Source organism: Sceloporus occidentalis, unplaced genomic scaffold (assembly GCF_023333645.1).
Source record: "Sceloporus occidentalis isolate IW3139 unplaced genomic scaffold, rSceOcc1.0.p SCAF_7, whole genome shotgun sequence".
Classification (NCBI taxonomy): Eukaryota; Metazoa; Chordata; class Lepidosauria; order Squamata; family Phrynosomatidae; genus Sceloporus; species Sceloporus occidentalis.
In genome coordinates, this window is record NW_028316987.1 from 97,239,803 (window position 1) to 97,257,268 (window position 17,466).

At 45.6% G+C, this 17,466-nt stretch overlaps 2 protein-coding genes across 7 annotated transcripts in view; one reads left to right on the top strand and one right to left on the bottom strand.

Annotated features, from left to right (window-relative positions):
• The window catches only part of LOC149310207 (uncharacterized), a 35,807-nt gene extending 20,826 nt beyond the window's left edge, over nucleotides 1–14,981 (bottom strand). For 3 of the 5 annotated variants that reach the window (XM_089533900.1, XM_089533899.1, XM_089533898.1), the window contains exon 1: nucleotides 749–989. The gene's annotated coding sequence lies outside the window, so the exon portion shown is untranslated. Of the gene's footprint in view, nucleotides 1–748; nucleotides 1,112–11,630; nucleotides 11,836–14,284 lie in introns of those variants that run through there. The other 2 variants (XM_089533896.1, XM_089533897.1) reach the window with 2 other exon arrangements.
• LOC149310208 (uncharacterized) lies at nucleotides 1,070–14,269 on the top strand. 2 transcript variants are annotated; one of them, XM_089533916.1, is made up of 2 exons: nucleotides 1,070–1,373; nucleotides 11,550–14,269. In XM_089533916.1, exon 2 carries the CDS (start codon nucleotides 11,580–11,582, stop codon nucleotides 13,263–13,265), a length of 1,686 nt encoding a protein of 561 aa, XP_089390042.1. In that variant the 5' UTR covers nucleotides 1,070–1,373; nucleotides 11,550–11,579; the 3' UTR covers nucleotides 13,266–14,269. The 2 variants fall into 2 exon arrangements, with proteins under 2 accessions (XP_089390042.1, XP_089390043.1); XM_089533917.1 differs by lacking the exon at nucleotides 11,550–14,269 and adding an exon at nucleotides 4,850–7,879 and having other exon boundaries at nucleotides 1,099–1,373.
• Nucleotides 14,982–17,466: the final 2,485 nt, after the last annotated feature.

Consider the following 17,466-nt stretch of genomic DNA (forward strand, 5'->3'; position numbering starts at 1 on the left):
AGGGGAAGTGGAAAAATTGTTAGGGATTTCCATAGGTTAGTACAAATTCAGGCTAAAGGGGCTGTTTGCCTCTCAGCTCAGCAACACCAAAACACTTTGCAAATGTCCCTGTGATATCCCTACCCCAAATGGATAGAGAGATTAAATCTGCCCCATACTTTCTCCTGGTCCTTCCTGGCTTCCCTCTCCTTTCAACCGCTGGCATCACTAGGGCTGCCCATCACCCGGAGCGGTCACTCATGGAGGTCACCCCCCCCCCCAATTTGGCTTCCTCCCATAAAACACCTATACAGAATCCTTAGTCATGTTTTTGTACTAATTTACTCGTAAATCATAATTCCTATATATCATTGAATGTAAGGATAATAGATTGATTGATTGATTCATTTCATTTCAATCAGCAGTGGTGATTTGGGGGTTACTCCTTGTCCTACTCCAGAGTGAGATCTTTTTTTCTTAATGTTACTCCTACTCCCACTCTTGTAAAAACCTCTTACTCCTTTACTCTTTATTCCTCACTCCTACTCCTACTCCCCAGCCCTGATTTCAATGCCTCCTTTCGCCCAGAAAGGGAGCCAAGGCAGCTCACAAACAAAAACATTTTAAAACAGATCACAATAAAAACAATTTAAAACATCAAATAAATAAAAACAATATAAAATTACATGCATTAAAAACTACATTACCTACCCCATATAACAAACACTTCATACAAAAGCCATCCCATGATTAGATATTAAAAGCTTACCTGAATAAAACAGTTTTGGCAAGCAGGGATGGGACCAGCCTTGCTTCCTGGGAGGGAGTTCCACAGGCTGGGATCAGCCACCAAGGAGGCCTTGTCTAGGACAAGAAGCAATGCATTCAAACTACAGGATAAGAATTTCCACCTAAATCGCAGAAGGAACTTCCTGACTTGTTCCTCAGTGGAAGACACTCCTCCCTCAGAGATTGTGGCAGCAGAGTCTCCTTCCTTGGAGGTCTTTAAACAGAGGCTGGGTGGCCATCCCTTGCGGGTGCTTTGATCGAGAGTTCCTGCATGGCAGAAGAGGGCTGGAGTGGATGGCACGTCTTGGGGTCTCTTCCAACTCTAAGATTCCAACTGTATAGCCTCCAAAAAAAAAAAAGGCTGTGATTCTATGAGAGAACAGAGGACTCCTGGGGCTGTCAGGTTTGGCTGCAAAGGAAAGTGAAAGTTGCTGTGGATGCCAAAGAGAGAGGGATAAAAGCAGCTCCAGAATCAGTCTACTGTAAGAGAGACAGAGAGAAGAAGAAGACGAAGAGAAGGAAGGAGTGGGTGAACTGAAGGTTGTGTGAAGGTGCAGAAGGAGTCTGGCTAAGAACCCTTCCATTGGGAGGAGGAAAAAAACAAGGTATCTAAAGCTTGCTTCACTGCTGTCTTCCCCTCCTTGTCCTTCTCTTTCTTCTGCTGCAACCCAGTCATCTGGCCTTGCTAAGGTATCTGAGACTGAGACAATTGCCTAGAAATGTGCATTTCCCCCATTTGTTGTAGATGGTGCATTATCTTTCGGCAGCATCCTCTGAGCAGCCGCAGCTGATGCTTACTATCTTCTGCTTCACAGCATCCCCAGGGGCCTCTCCTTCTTCTCCCAGCCTTGCAACATCACCCAGGATCGCCCAAGGTCCCAGGTCTCCTCCCGTTTGGGCTCTTGAGTCTCAGGGGCAGTCCTGGCCTGGCCACCCTAGCAGGAGTGGAGGCACACTTGTGCAATGGCTAGAGAGTCCCATCTCTCAGGAGAGGACCTTGAGCTCCTCAGGAGCCAGAAGGACAGGTTCCTCTTGCAATGGAAGTGGCTTTCGCTGTCATCCGCTCCTGTTGCCATCACACAGCCCTCCACAAAGAGCCTTATGCTGTGGGCAAAACCAGCAAGGGGCTTCTGGCCTTACTTTTTCTCGGATTCTATAGTATCATCACCCATGCCAGAATAGAAAGAAAAATGTCCCAGAGATTTGCTTTCTGACTAGAGGAGGGTAAATGACAGTGGGGAGGACTTTACTCAGTCAGTTCATAAGGACAGAGCTAGGAGGTTATTCTTTGCTAAGGCACTGCAGCAAAGAGCCCCATTGCCCAGAGCGAAGTAGTAGGACTCACAGAAAGGCACAGCTTAGCTACCATCTCTTCTGCCCCATTCCCTCCTTTGCCTGGAAGTAACTGAACCCAATGGGTCTGGCACAACTGCACTGCAGAGATGCCATTGACTGGATGCAATGGAAGCACATACCTTTCCCATGCAACTGTGCTGCTCCAATGGCTTTATTATTCCCATTATTGTTAGTCTCAACTAGAATAGATTTGTTAAATCTGTGGGAGTTAGGTAGGGGTATGTCAGCACTGTGAGTCCCATGGAGTCAGAGTTTGCACAGCTCCAGCTGGGAATAACCTTTGGATTTAAAACAATATGTCCCCAGGGCATGTGCAGAGTTCTTGGACAAAAGCGTGACTTCTGTACAAGGGGAATGGCACATGGGGGTTGGATGGGGGCTGGGAAGAGCCCTGACCTTCCTTCTCAGCCCCCTGAGAAGGTTCCCTGCCTCCAAACCCCTTCTCTGGTTCCAAAATCTTGGCAGCTGACAGCACAAACCCATTGCCTTGGTATCTTCCTCCTGCCAGAGAGAGCTCACACATGCACAGACAGACACAGGCGCTTGTCACACGGGAGGCAAAGCGCCCAAATCCCATGGATAAATGGGGTTTAAATCCTGGGAATATCCCACAAGATTGGGATTGTTTTCAGACATGTTGGGTGATCCCCCCCATATATTTGTAATTAATTTTTCAAATATATATAAAAAACAAATACATCCTAAATGCATGCGCATTTTCCTAGCAATATATAGCATACTCCCAATCGTCAATGTCATTATCTTACATTTGAAATCATATTCCTTCCTTTACATGTTCTACAACTCTATAATACATATCCTTAAAATTAAAACTTTCGTTTAAGTACATTATCTCTTCTCCCATTGTATATAATCTATGTCTAATTAATCATTTCATTACATTCTTTTTAAACTCCCTTAAAATATTTCCATCATCATAACATTTATTGTTTAAAGCCACATTTTCAAACACCTCACATAATTTAATACAAGACTATTCCCTATTCAGTCAAAAATTATAACCAAATAATATCCTTTTGTTTCCTTCATTTAGGTTATTACAGGTTCCCATATCTTATAAAAGTCTTCCATTGACTTGTTTCTAGTAAGAAAGGTTAATTTATCTTTCTCCATATAGTCATATATTTTGTGCAAACAAATGTCAATAGCAGGAATCTCAATACATTTCCATTTAGAAGCATTAAGAATTCTGGCAGCACTCACCATATAATATATCAATTTTCCAAACTTTCTTTCGAGTTGTACATCTTCAGTCATGTTTAAAAGATATAGTTTCAGGTCTTTGGTAAAATTCAGTATTAATATTTCCATGATTTTTTCATGGATTTTAGACTAATATTCTCTTTGCAACCCCACCAGCAATGATACCGCGTTCCTACTTGTTTTTCACATTTTCAACCAATGGTTTTACATTTTCTGTTCATTTTAGCCCAAATGTGGGGTGTTAAATGCCACCTAAATTGCATCTTTATCATATTTTCCTTGAAGCCATAATTTAAAGAGTATTTACTCTTTTCCCCCAATTTTTTTCTCCTTTGTTCTAATGGGAAGACATGTCAGGTGATTTTGACATTAACCCAACAGTAACCCATGCAAAAAGTCGCAAAATCGTTTTTCCTGGAGTTAAAAAGGGTTTTGTGGCTTTCTGCACTGGTTAACGTCACATTAATGCCCAAGTTGCATGACGTCGTCTGAGAACAATCCTGCTCTTGCGGGATATTCCCAAGTTTAAAACCTGTTTATCCCTGGGATTTGGGTGTGATAGACTCCACACACACTCGACCATGTGCCCCCTGCCCCCCGCTCTCCTGAGTTCTGGGAATGGGCTTCCTCTAGCATCATCCTAACCCAGCGTGCAAAGCTCCTCGCTTGCTCACTTGCCACGCTTTCCTGAAAAGCCACACTGCTTTCCTCTTTTTCCTTATCCAGCCTTCCTTTGCCAATGCCTCCTAGGCAAAATGGGGCGCTCACCTGTGGCGTGCACCTGCAAGTGCCCCTGGCTATGCACTGCCATTCAAGCCAATAGGGCTTGAATACTGGCAGTTTTTCATTTTCGAGGGAGGTCCGGAATGGATCCCCCATGAAAACAGATGGGTGACTGTAATGAAAGACAGTGCTCTCTGCCACTGAGACAACACTAAGACTATAATACACACATGCACACAGAAATAACCAGCCGGTGTAACAAAAGAAGGAAGGATGGGGCTCGGAAGAAGGGCTTGAAGTGGCTCCTCTTAGGAGGAAGGAATAAACAGCACAGGCTACAGAGAATACACAAAGCTTCAATAACTCTCCTCCTGCTAAGGAGAACTAGGAGGATGTGAGGAAAAGGATCCATCTCTTCTTCCTAGGCATGATGTGGGGAGGAGGCTGCTGAGACACACACTATTTGGCTTAAAAAAAGCAAACCTGAATCTATGTGAAGCAACTTTGACCACCCAGACCTTATTTGGATGGATCCAATCTGACTCAGACTAAATCTGGCCCTGGTGATGTTGGATTTTAGTTCCCATTAGCCCAATGAAATGGTGAGGGATGATGGGAATATCAGCTGAACAAAACCTGGAGTGGTTAGCTGCCTCTGGCTCCCATGTGCCCCCACTGTCCTTGGCCCAAGGTCCCGTGGGTTTACTACTAGCACAAGTAACTTAAGTTCTAGCATTGGCTCAGGTTCTTCTCCCTAATGGTTGCTTTTCTCTCTAAGATTGTGACAGCGATTTTCTGGGAGAGGAGATGGCAGAGTCAACATCAGTGGAAACACAAAAGAGACTAGCATCCAAATTCCTCAATATAAGTATCCCCATAGTACATGGTGAGCCTTCTGTGTTTGCTCTTCCGCTGAAAAAGGAAGCAGATCCATCGTCTCTGCGCAAGTGCCACCTGGGAGAAGAGAACCTGAGGGTCCCCAACAAAGCCATCATGGTGATGGGAGCCACGGGAACAGGCAAGACCACCTTCATTGATGGGATGGCCAACTACATCTTGGGCATCAAATGGGAAGACCGTTTCCGATTCAAACTCATTAATGAAGAAACCAACAGGAGCCAAGCTCAGAGCCAGACCTCTGAAGTGACGGCTTACGTCCTGAATCACCAACAAGGTTTCCAAATTCCATATTCCCTCACAGTCATTGACACTCCTGGATTTGGAGACACACGAGGAATGGAGCATGACAAACTGATAACAACAAAGATCCGGGAGCTATTCACCACCCCGGGGGGCATCGACCATATTGACTCTGTCTGCTTTGTGGTCAAGGCTCCCTCAGGCCGCTTGACTCCTACCCAGAAATATGTATTTGATGCTGTGCTCTCCATTTTTGGCAAAGACATAAAGGACAACATCCAGATCCTGGTCACTTTTGCAGATGGACAGAACCCCCCTGTTCTTGAGGCCATTAAGGAGGCTGATGTACCATGTGCTAAAGATGCCAGAGGTGCCCCCGTTTACTTCAAATTCAACAATTCAGCGCTCTTTGCCAGCAATGCTGGGGAGTGCGCAGGCAGCTTTAATTTTGATGAAATGTTTTGGAAAATGGGTGAGATGAGCATGAAGACCTTCTTTGACTCAGTCAACAATTTGGAAACTAGAAGTCTAACTCTGACAAAGGAAGTCCTGAGAGAACGGAAGGAACTGGAAACTGCCCTGGTGGGGCTGCAGGCCCAAATCAAAATGGTCCTGGTCAAAGTGAGAGAACTGGAGAAGACGCAGGAAGTTCTGGATCAGCACAAGAAAGACATAGACGCCAACAAAGACTTTGAGTACGAAACAGAAGTGACAGAATATGTGAAGGAAGCCACTGAGGATTATGCAACCAATTGCAGGAAATGTAACTTCACCTGCCACTTTCCTTGCCGGAAAACATGGGGCTTTCTCATTCGCTTTTGTCCAGCTATCAGTTTTTTCTCAGGAACATGTCATGTCTGTCCTAGACATTGTTCAGTGAGCAGTCATTTCCAAGAGAAATACAGATTACTAGCTGAAGTTGTAAAAAAGACAAAGACCTTTGAAGAGTTGAAAAAAAAGTATGAGGAAAGTATGAAAAGCAAAGTGACCTCAGAAAAGCTGCTTGAACATCTGAAGGCAGAGGAGAAAATGGAAAAGGAAATCTTAGCAGGGCTTATTGAGAAAGCATCCCAAAGCTACAAGCGCCTTCAGGAAATTGCGCTGAAGTCCTCCCATCATTCCAGCTTGGACTACATCAACCTCCTGATCCAAGAAGAAGAGCGGGAAGCAAAACCAGGATTCGAGGAAAGAGTCCTGAAACTGAAGAATATGAAGGGAGAGGCTGAGCTGGTGCAAAGGCTTGCCAGCACAGATCTTATGCCAGCCAAAGGAGAGCATCTGCCGGAAGACAAGGAACAAATGAAGGAAATTACTGATCAGTTCCTTAAAAAGCTATGAAAGCAACATGTTTCTGTGGGGGCTTTGGCTCTCTTGATCTATTGTTGTTCTTCTTGTTGTTGTTGTGCTCCTTCAAGTTGTTTCTGAACTTTGGCAACTCTAAGCAAACCAATTGCAGGGTTTTCTTGGCAAGATTGGCAGCCTTCCTCTAAGGCTTGAAAGAGTGTTGGGTTTTCTGCGGCTGAGGGGGAATTTGAACCAATGTCTCCAGAGTTGTAACCCAACACTCAAACTACTATGCCCCACTGGCTCTGGCACTTAAGCTATTCTTACTCTGTATTTTAGAGGAAATAATAATAACTCAGGATACTTTGGGAAGGGGGTATGACCATGTGGCTGTTTTAGTTACTTATATCCTGCCCTTTTCCCAGTCTAGGACTCAAAGAGGCTTACAAAAATTTACTGAAGAGGTTGGAAATTAAAAATCTCTTTCCTGTTGCTTCGATTGTGATTTCCTGCATGGCAGAAGAGGGTTGGACTGTCTGGATGGCCCTTGTGGTCTTTTCCAACTCTATGATTCTATGTTACTTTATTCATCTAATTGCTAATCTAAACAATGAAGTTTTGCTTAGATTAAACCATACACATAATTTAGGCTTTGAAGCCATGGCCCATATGTAATCATGAGCTTAACGCCTAGACCTATTGAATCAATGGGATTTATATAAAGAGTCGATTTGATTCAAAGAGTCTACTCTAGTCGGAACCCTAGTCTCTGGATTTAGGTTCATTTCTTGAGACTGGAGTTGTTAAATTTACATTTAAATTTCAGCAGCATCTAATTTTGTTTCTTGATGCACTGCATTTAAAGAATGAGCCAGCATGGTGTTGTGGTTTGAGCATTGGACTAGGAGTCTGGGAGACAAGGGTTCAAATCCTCTTTGCTCAGCACAGGAAACCCAAGGGGTAACCTTCAGCAAGCCACATTATCTCAGCCTCAGAGGAAGGCAAAAACCCTCTGAGGAAATCTTCCCCCCAAAAAACATGATAAGTTCACCTTACCATCGCCATAAGTCAGAACCCACTTGAAGACATACAACAACAACAATGGAGCAGGAGTCCTTACCAGACATAGGCCTCCCTTAAAGAACTGAGAGCCTTAGCAGGCTGGCAGGAGAAAACATGTCCTATCAGATATCCATAGAGATCCATGGCATTTCTACCATTTCAGAAGCCATTTTTTCTCATTCACAGCCAGAAAATACTGAGGCTGAAAGAGAAGTGACTGTTCCCTTAATGGCCTACGTTGAACCTATTAGCCATAAACTTACATGAATTTCCAGGAGGAAAAGATGAAACTTACTGGTTTTACTTGATATAGAAATGCAAATCCCACTCATTTTATTTGGGGAAACGGAGGCCCTCCAAATATGATTGTATTACTGTCCCTTCCATCATCTCTGACCACTAGCTGGGGTTGATGGGAACTGGAGTCGGCTTAACTGCAGAAGACAGAAACAAAGTTGAACATGACCTTGTTTGTGACACTACATGCAGTTCAACATTATCTGACCCCATCCTCATGGGGCTGCCCTATATTCATCTATTCCCCTCACCACAGGCTAGCCCCATTGCAAAACTGGATCTCCATGCACCAAGACCAGTGTCCTATGTCTTTGTGCACTAACAACCATCATTAAAATTGGACCTGCAACTTCATTTCCATACACAGAGGGCCACAGAGTGGCATAGGACTGCAGCCAGAACTAATTGAAGTTCTCATTTTCATCACACATAGGAGAAAATGCTGGTGATTGTGCCAGTCCGTGGTAATGGTTACCAATGACTAGGAGAGGGTATTATTATTATTATTATTATTATTATTATTATTATTATTATTATTAAATCCTGCCTTTCACTCAGTAATGGGACTCAAGATTCTATGATTCTGTGAAGTTGGGGGAGTGTAACCCCATCTAACACAGGCAGAATCCCTATTCCTGGATCTGTCTTTAGACTAACCAGGAGCACCTCTGTCTTGTCTGGATTAAGCTTCCATTGGTTTGCCTTCATCCAGCCCATCACAGCTACTAGGCTCTGGTTTAGGACAGGACAGCTTCCTTGGCATTAGGTGGGAAGGAGTGATAGAGATGGGTGTCAGCCGCATAAAGGTGGCACTGAATCCCAAAACTCCAGATAGTCTCTTCCAGCAGATTCATGTATATGTTAAATAGCACCGAGGACTAGATTGAATCCTAAGGAACCCAACAATCCCAGTGGCCAAGGGGCTGCATCATGTGAGCTGAGATTGGATAACTGGAATATACCCTCAGGGAAAGATATATAAACCCTATGTGAATGACTTCACTGTTAAAACATAAAATATATGAGCAAGAATCAATGAAAAGCCAAACTAAGACATCCATGTTTTCAAGGCCCATCTAAAAGAAGTCAGGCAGTGAGAAGGTGCATTTTTCTGTGGATACACAAACTTGTTTCTCTGCAAATTCTCTCTAAACAGAATCCAAATTATTCACATTCCTGGTTCTCTTCCTTTGATAACTCCATGGATAGATGGAAATGGCAGCATGGTGTTTGGGGGCTATCATATGCTTCCATTGTCCCTGGTTCTACATAACTTGTTTATTGTTTATTGGTTGGAAGTGACGGCGATTCTGTTGATGCCCTGACTGGTATTTGGAATACCGGTCTTTCGAGGGCTATACACAGCATCGCTCCCAAGCGCCCTCTCAGGCCCGCTTCCAAATGTAAGCCCTGGTATACGGAAGATCTCCGGGCAAGGAAGCGGGAACTGCGACGGCTAGAGTACCGTTGGCGGAAACACCTTTGCTTAGACGACAAGGCTCTCCTAGACCAACTGTTAGAGGACTACGGAGAGGCAATACGAGCAGCAAAGAATTCGTTCTATGGTGCGCGTATTGCGTCCGCAGAGTCGCGTCCGGCAGAGTTGTTCAGGGTGGTCAGGGAGCTAACTCAGCTCCCTCCCGCCCTGAACCAGATCCTTGAACCCTCTAAGGCCTGCTGTGACCGATTTAACGACTTCTTTGCGGATAAAACCTCTCGGATAAGCGAAGGTCTTGATGCCGACATTCAAGCAGAACCTAGAGTAGAGGTATCCAGAGCCTCCGTGGACTTTATTAAACTGGATCAGTTTGAGTTGGTAAGTACCGATGATGTGGACAAGATCCTCGGAAGTGTTCGGAAGACAACCTGCTCTCTCGATCCCTGTCCCTCGTGGCTTGCGGCCCAGGGGGGACCGGCGGTAACCTTGTTGTTACGCCGGATTATTAATACATCTTTGAGGGAGGGCCAATTTCCATCAGAACTTAAATTGGCCATTATAAAACCTATTTTAAAAAAGCCCTCCCTTGACCCCCTGGTTCATAATAATTATCGGCCAGTTTCGCTGCTGCCATTTTTGGGGAAGGTGATCGAGAGGGCGGTTGCAGTCCAACTTCAGGCGATCTTGGATGAAACGGATTATCTGGACCCATTTCAAACTGGCTTCCGGACGGGTTACGGGGTTGAGACGGCCATGGTCGCCCTGGTCGATGATCTCCGTCTGAGCATTGACGGGGGAAGCGTGTCCCTGTTGGTGCTCTTGGACATCTCAGTGGCTTTCGATACCATAGACCATGGTATCCTTCTGGGGCGCCTGGCAGAGGTGGGAATCGGGGGCACTGCGCTCCAGTGGTTCCGGTCCTACCTCTCTGGGAGGTCCCAGATGGTGCAGCTGGGAGACGTGCGCTCCAATGAGCGGACCCTTAAAACCGGGGTCCCTCAAGGAGCCATTCTGTCTCCCATGCTATTTAACATTTACATGAAACCGCTGGGAGAGATCATCCGGAGACATGGGGCGCGGGGTTATCAGTACGCTGATGACACCCAAATCATTTTCTCTATGTCTCCGACTGATGCAGTGACTGGGGATGGTGTCTCTCCTCTCGTGGCCTGTCTGGAGTCAGTAATGGGCTGGATGAGGGAAAACCGACTCAAGCTGAATCCAGAGAAAACGGAGGTACTAGTGATAGGTTCTCCTGGTCCAGGAATGGCGGTGGTTCCACCTGTCCTGAACGGGGTCACGCTCCCTGTGAAGGACTCCGTGCGCAGTCTGGGGGTGCTTCTTGATTCGTCGCTTCACCTGACTGCTCAGGTGAATGCGACGGTCAAGAACACCTGTTATCAGCTGCGGCTTATTCGCCAGCTGCGCCCATACCTGGCCCAGAGGGACCTAGAAACTGTTGTACATGCTCTGGTAACCTCGAGATTGGACTTCTGCAATGTACTCTACATGGGGCAACCCTTATACCAAACCCGGAAACTACAGATGGTGCAAAATATGGCAGCCAGGCTGGTCACTGGTATTTCCAGGACCAGCCATATAACACCGGTGCTGAAAGATCTTCACTGGCTGCCTATTCGTTTCCGGGCCCAATATAAGGCGTTGGTGATTACCTATAAAGCCCTAAATGGCTTGGGTCCAGGATACTTGAAGGACCGCCTCTCCCCATATATTCCGTCCCGCACCCTCAGAACATCCGGGCAGCTATTACTGAAGGTGCCTGGGGCTAGGCTTACTTCCGTCGCTAGGCGGACATTTTCCATCGCCGCCCCGGCCCTTTGGAACACGCTGCCCGTCGAGCTCCGCTCGATTACCTCCCTGGCCCAATTTAAAAGGGAGTTGAAAACCTTTTTCTTCCAGCTAGCATTCCCCGCATAGAAATCCTGTGGACCTCCCTCCTCTTCCGTGGCTATGAGGATGGGCTACTGGGGTTTTAGCTGGTTTCATTTTAATTTTTTTCTTGTATATTGTATGGTGCTGTTTTTAACCATTGTATGTGTATTGTAATTTTATGTAAACCGCCCTGATCTATGGAAGGTGCGGTATATAAATAAAAGCTTTATTATTATTTAGCTTTATTTATTGAGTTCTGCTTTATTGGTTGATTTCCTACCTATGCCATTGTAAATTAGAGCCCTAAATAAGTCCCAGGTTCTATTCAACCTATTTTCCCCTAATGATTGTTTTTCTCTCTAAGACTGTGTCAACACGTTTTCTTGGAGAAGAGATGGAGGCTTCAAAATCACTGGAAAATGAAAACCATCTTGCCCAGAAATACCTGAAAGGAAGCACCCTGGTAGAAGAGGCTCAGCCTCCTGTGTTTGCTCTCCCGCTGGAAAAGGAATCAGCAACATCTGGATCTTATTCCAAGTACCTCCTAGGAGAAGAGAACTTGTGGGTCCCCAACAAAGTCATCATCATGATGGGAGAAACAGGGGCAGGGAAGACCACCCTCATCAATGCAATGGCCAACTACATCCTGGGCGTCCAATGGGAAGACCCTTTCCGGTTCAAGCTTGTCCATGAAATGATCAAGAAGAGACAAGCGGAGAGCCAGACCTCCAAAGTCACGGTTTATGTGCTGAATCACCAGCAAGGTTTCCAAATTCCGTATTCCCTCACAATCGTCGACACTCCTGGATTTGGAGACACAAGAGGAATGGAGCATGACAAACTGATAACAGAGCAGATCCAGGCGCTCTTCTCCTCCCCGGGAGGCATCGACCACATCGACTCCGTCTGCTTTGTGATCCAGGCCTCCTCCACCCGTTTGACACCTACCCAGAAATATGTCATTCGTTCAGTGCTCTCCATTTTTGGGAAAGATATCGAAGACAACATCCAAATGTTGCTGACCTTTGCAGATGGAAAGAACCCCAATATTCTGGAGGCCATTCAAGCAGCCAGTCTGCCATGTGCTAAAGAGGCCAACGGTACTCCTGTTTACTACAAATTCAACAATTCTGCTCTCTTTACCGACAACGCCAGAGAGTGTTCAACCAGCTTTAATTTTGATGAAATGTTCTGGAAAATGGGTTCAGTGAACTTGAAGACTTTCTTTGATTCATTAAATCAGCTGGAAACAAAGAGTTTGATATTGACCAATGAAGTCTTGCGGGAACGCAAAAAGCTGGAGACTGTCCTTGCAGGGCTGGAATCCCAAATCAAAGCTGCCCTGCTGAAGATGGAAGAAGTGAAGAAGAGGCAGCAAGCCTTGGATCAGCACAAAGAGGAGATGGCGGCCGGTAAGGACTTTGTGTGTGAAGTATCCGAAGTCGTCAGGGTGAAGGAGGAGACTGAGACTTATGCCTCTAACTGCAACCAATGTAACTTCACCTGTCACTTTCCTTGCTGGTATTTTGTGGGTTACATCACACCCCTCTGTTCAGCTATAAATCTTTTCACAGGAAGATGCCATGTTTGTCCTGGCAACTGTTCATGGTATGATCACTCTCTTCAGAGATATAGATTTGTTGACAAAGTGGTAGAAAAGAAGAGGACCCTTGAAGAACTGAAGCAAAAGTCCACGCATGGCTTAGGTGAGGCGATGACCATAGAGCAGGTGCTTCAGTGCGCCAGAGAGGAATATGATGCGGAGAAGGAAGCCTTAATGGGCCTTATTGAGAAAGCATCTCACAGCTTCCAGCGCCTGCAGGAGATCGCAATGAATCCCATGCCTCTCACCTCCGATGAGTACATTGACCGGATCTTCCAAGCAGCAGAGCAAGAGGTGAACCCTGAGTACCAAGGAGGAGCCTCATTGCTGAAGCAGCTAAGAGGCCGAGACAAAACAGGAGAAGACCTGCAAGGAGCCTCTGGAAGCCAGGATCCATCTGAGCAGATCCAGAGGCCAGGAATGACTGATCACAGTGAACCTTGGGATCCATCCCAACCTACAATAAGTGAGGTTTAATGGCATTAAATTACAATCCAAAGGGCCTGATGGCTAGCGCTGCTCTTTGCTGGTGTAACTGTAAATGTTTAGTTATTTTTGTAGTTACAAGGTGAGTCACGGGTGGAGAAGGAAAGTATCAAATGGTGGGGAAGGTGCTGCCTTGTGCTCCTTAATGGAAAACATTTTAGTAACTAGCTCTTTGGAGAAGATGGGAAGCATTACTTTCGCAGTGTAACCATAATTTAGAATTATAATTGCAACTAATTGCTTTTTAAAAGTAACTTTCCAAGCTTTTAGGCAGAAAAGGGAAAAGGAAGGAATGTTATTTCCTATTTGTTTAACTAGCCACAGGCAAAACGACCCTTAGTTTTTTGTGGGATTTTCGGGCTCTGTGGCCATGTTCTAGAAGAGTGTATTCCTGACGTTTCACCAGCATCTGTGCCTGGCATCTTCAGAGGATGCCTTTCTCTGAAGATGCCAGCCACAGATGATGGCAAAACGTCAGGAATACACTCTTCTAGAACATGGCCACAGAGCCCGAAAATCCCACAAAAAACTATGGATGCTGGCCATGAAAGCCTTCAACTTTATAAAATGATCCTTGTTTGCTTTCATGATTTTTTTTACAAAGCTTTTGTCTGCTTTTGACATAAAAATTAATTCCTATTATGTGAGTAATACTAGGGTTTTGGTGGGTGGAGGGAGACAAGGGGTCTTCATTTTATCATATTCAAATGGGAGACCTCTCTTCTATTTTAGCCTCCTAAGTGATAACTGCTAATCTCATCTCTGACATTTTATGTCCATTGTCTAATGAAATGCAATATGTGTTTATAGCCGCCTGCCCAAGATGTTTTAAGCTTACTTTTCAGTGTCAGCTCCATTATATTTTTCTTGAACTGCATTTTAGAATGTCATTAAGAAGATATTTCTTTGCTATACTCAACATTTATGTTTGTAACTATTATTTACATAGCCAATGCTCTAGTGCATTAAGCATATTTGATATTACAACAATTTCCATGCAGTAAACTTACCTTAAATTTCAAAATTGTCTGGTTGGTGGTTAATTTATGCATTGGATGTCCGAGAAGTGAAAACGTGCCGAAGAACCTGGGCTGTTTCTGCCATCTCCTGTGCTGAAAAACAGAGAAGTGGGATTTAGGATCAATCCCAGGATTCTGGGGTGAGAGAGAATACCTAGTTCATTCTGTGCTTTAGCTTTTCTGACGTTCCTCCTACACATGCCAGCTATTTACTTAATTACTTTACTATTTATTTACTGTTACACTCCTCCCTCCACATTTGTGGCTATGACTTTTGCAGGTTTGATTATTCATGGATTTTATTAATATGTTCTCTCTAGGAATATCTAGGTCCTCCAAGGCAACTCAGTGGTCAACTTTCACCAAAAGTCACGCAGAAGGACCTAGAGATTCCTAGAGAGAACACTCCACTAGGCATTTGGAGCTCCTCCAGTGCAAATCAATGGTCAATGCCCGGCAGAGGTTGACCACAGTGTTGTGTTGGAGGACCTAGCGATTCCTAGAGAGGTGTCCTCTCAGTGTTTTTATTATTTGCGGTTTTTCCACATTCCTGGGGCTCCTGCGCCCCTAACCCTGGCAAACGTGGAGGGATGAGTGTACTATTTGATGACTTAAAGGTCATGAGAATCCAACTATGGTGGTCACTCCATGGCTGCCCTCCTCCCACTAAATCATGGCCTTTTTATACCACAAGGCCTTTAATAATAATAATAATAATAAATTTATTTATTTATACACCACTCTTCATCCGAGGCTATCAGAGCAGCTTATAATTTGTTAATTAGACATTTCCCTTCCATCCTTTGTGCTCCAGTTGAACATGTTATTCATACACACACACACACACACACACACACACACAGGTGGCAGCACTTAATTTGCCACTTTAACCCAAATAAGGGTTTTCCAGTGAGACATCTTAGTACGCGTACAAGACTTGCTTGCTTACACAAAATGGCTGCCTGACTCTATGAGAAGGGGATACTTAAAATGGAGCCCAAAGAAGCCATTTTGTATGGCCAAGTACAGGATGGATCTGTGGGGCTCTTTCTCAGGCAGCTTGGTTCAAAACTACTAACACGGCAACCTTGAATTTTTGGAACTAGATAGTTGCCATAATATGAAAACGAGATAATTTGTCGGTCTTGCTAGCTTCAAAGTAGGAAGATATGAGGAGTTGAAATTCTAGCTTGTAAACCCATCATGGAGTCTGAACGAGGCATTCATTATTGTAACCACAGACTAACTGTATAAAAATTCCGGCCTCACAAGAACAAAGGGTCCCTCTTTCTTGAGTTTATCACACGAAGGAGATCGGGAGTTTATCCCATGAATATCCCAGAAAAATCAAGTAATTGCGCATAACGATTTCACACAAAATTGTTCAACCCCCCATTAAAGTGGTCACAAAGAAGCATTAACACACATATTTTTACTCTTGGGGTTTCAACACTGCGTTTGCGATATCACTTTATTTGTGCTGTTGCTTGAATCATTTGTGCAATTACTCGCCATTTCTACTTCATTTGCAGGATGCTTTAAATGCACTTTAATCTCTCTTTAATGCTGAAATCAGCCTCAGTGTGATAAACTCTAAGACCCACATATTACATTTTGCTTATCTGCAAATAAACTGTGACTCCTTTTCAAGAAACACTCATGGTCTGGAGTTAATTCCCTCTGCCTTCAAGGTGTCTTCCCTTTGAGAGTGTGGTTTGACAACTCCCATTTTGGGACAGGCCTCATTCTCCCTTTTCCGCCATCTTCTCCTCATCTTTTCCTCATCCTGACCCTACAGGAGCCCACTCTCTTTCCCACACTGTCCAACATTTTGGGTCCAGCATGAGAGGGCTGCACCTCATGAGGACACCAAGATGGTCACCTCTTCCTGAGGGGACCAAGATGGTCACCTCTTCCTGAGGGGATCAAGATGGCCACCTCTTCCTGAGGGGACCAAGATGGTCACCTCTTCCTGAGGGGACCAAGATGGCCACCTCTTCCTGAGGGGACCAAGATGGCCACCTCTTCCTGAAGAGACCAAGATGACCGCCTCTTCCTGAAGAGACCAAGATGGCCACCTCTTCCTGAGGGTACCAAGATGGCCACCTCTTCCTGAGGGGACCAAGATGGCCACCTCTTCCTGAGGGGACCAAGATGGCCACCTCTTCCTGAGGGGACCAAGATGGCCACCTCTTCCTGAGGGGACCAAGATGGCCGCCTCTTCCTGAGGGGACCAAGATGACCGCCTCTTCCTGAAGAGACCAAGATGGCCGCCTCTTCCTGAGGGTACCAAGATGGCCACCTCTTCCTGAGGGGACCAAGATGGCCACCTCTTCCTGAGGGGACCAAGATGGCCACCTCTTCCTGAGGGGACCAAGATGGCCACCTCTTCCTGAGGGGACCAAGATGGCCACCTCTTCCTGAGGGGACCAAGATGGCCACCTCTTCCTGAGGGGACCAAGATGGCCACCTCTTCCTGAGGGGACCAAGATGGCCACCTCTTCCTGAGGGGACCAAGATGGCCACCTCTTCCTGAGGGGACCAAGATGGTCACCTCTTCCTGAGGGGACCAAGATGGCCACCTCTTCCTGAAGAGACCAAGATGGCCGCCTCTTCCTGAGGGGACCAAGATGGTCACCTCTTCCTGAGGGGACCAAGATGGCCACCTCTTCCTGAGGGGACCAAGATGGTCACCTCTTCCTGAGGGGACCAAGATGGCCACCTCTTCCTGAAGAGACCAAGATGGCCACCTCTTCCTGAGGGGACCAAGATGGTCACCTCTTCCTGAGGGGACCAAGATGGTCACCTCTTCCTGAGGGGACCAAGATGGTCACCTCTTCCTGAGGGGACCAAGATGGCCACCTCTTCCTGAAGAGACCAAGATGGCCGCCTCTTCCTGAAGAGACCAAGATGGCCGCCTCTTTCTGAGGCCTCTTTCCCCTCAAACCATTTGAGGTTCAGGAGGAACTGGAAGGAAATATAAGCGGCTAAGCACAGAGAATAGCCTTTTTCCCATGAAGAGGGTTTTTGGCAGCCTTCCCCCTGAAAGGAAGACCAGGAAAAAGGGGTTTTGTGGGCACAAGGACCAGGATGATTCCCTCCATGTTGGGAAGGACATTTTCCTGCCATTTTTTCTCAGGTTTCCACAGAGGCCACTCGATGCGTGATATTTT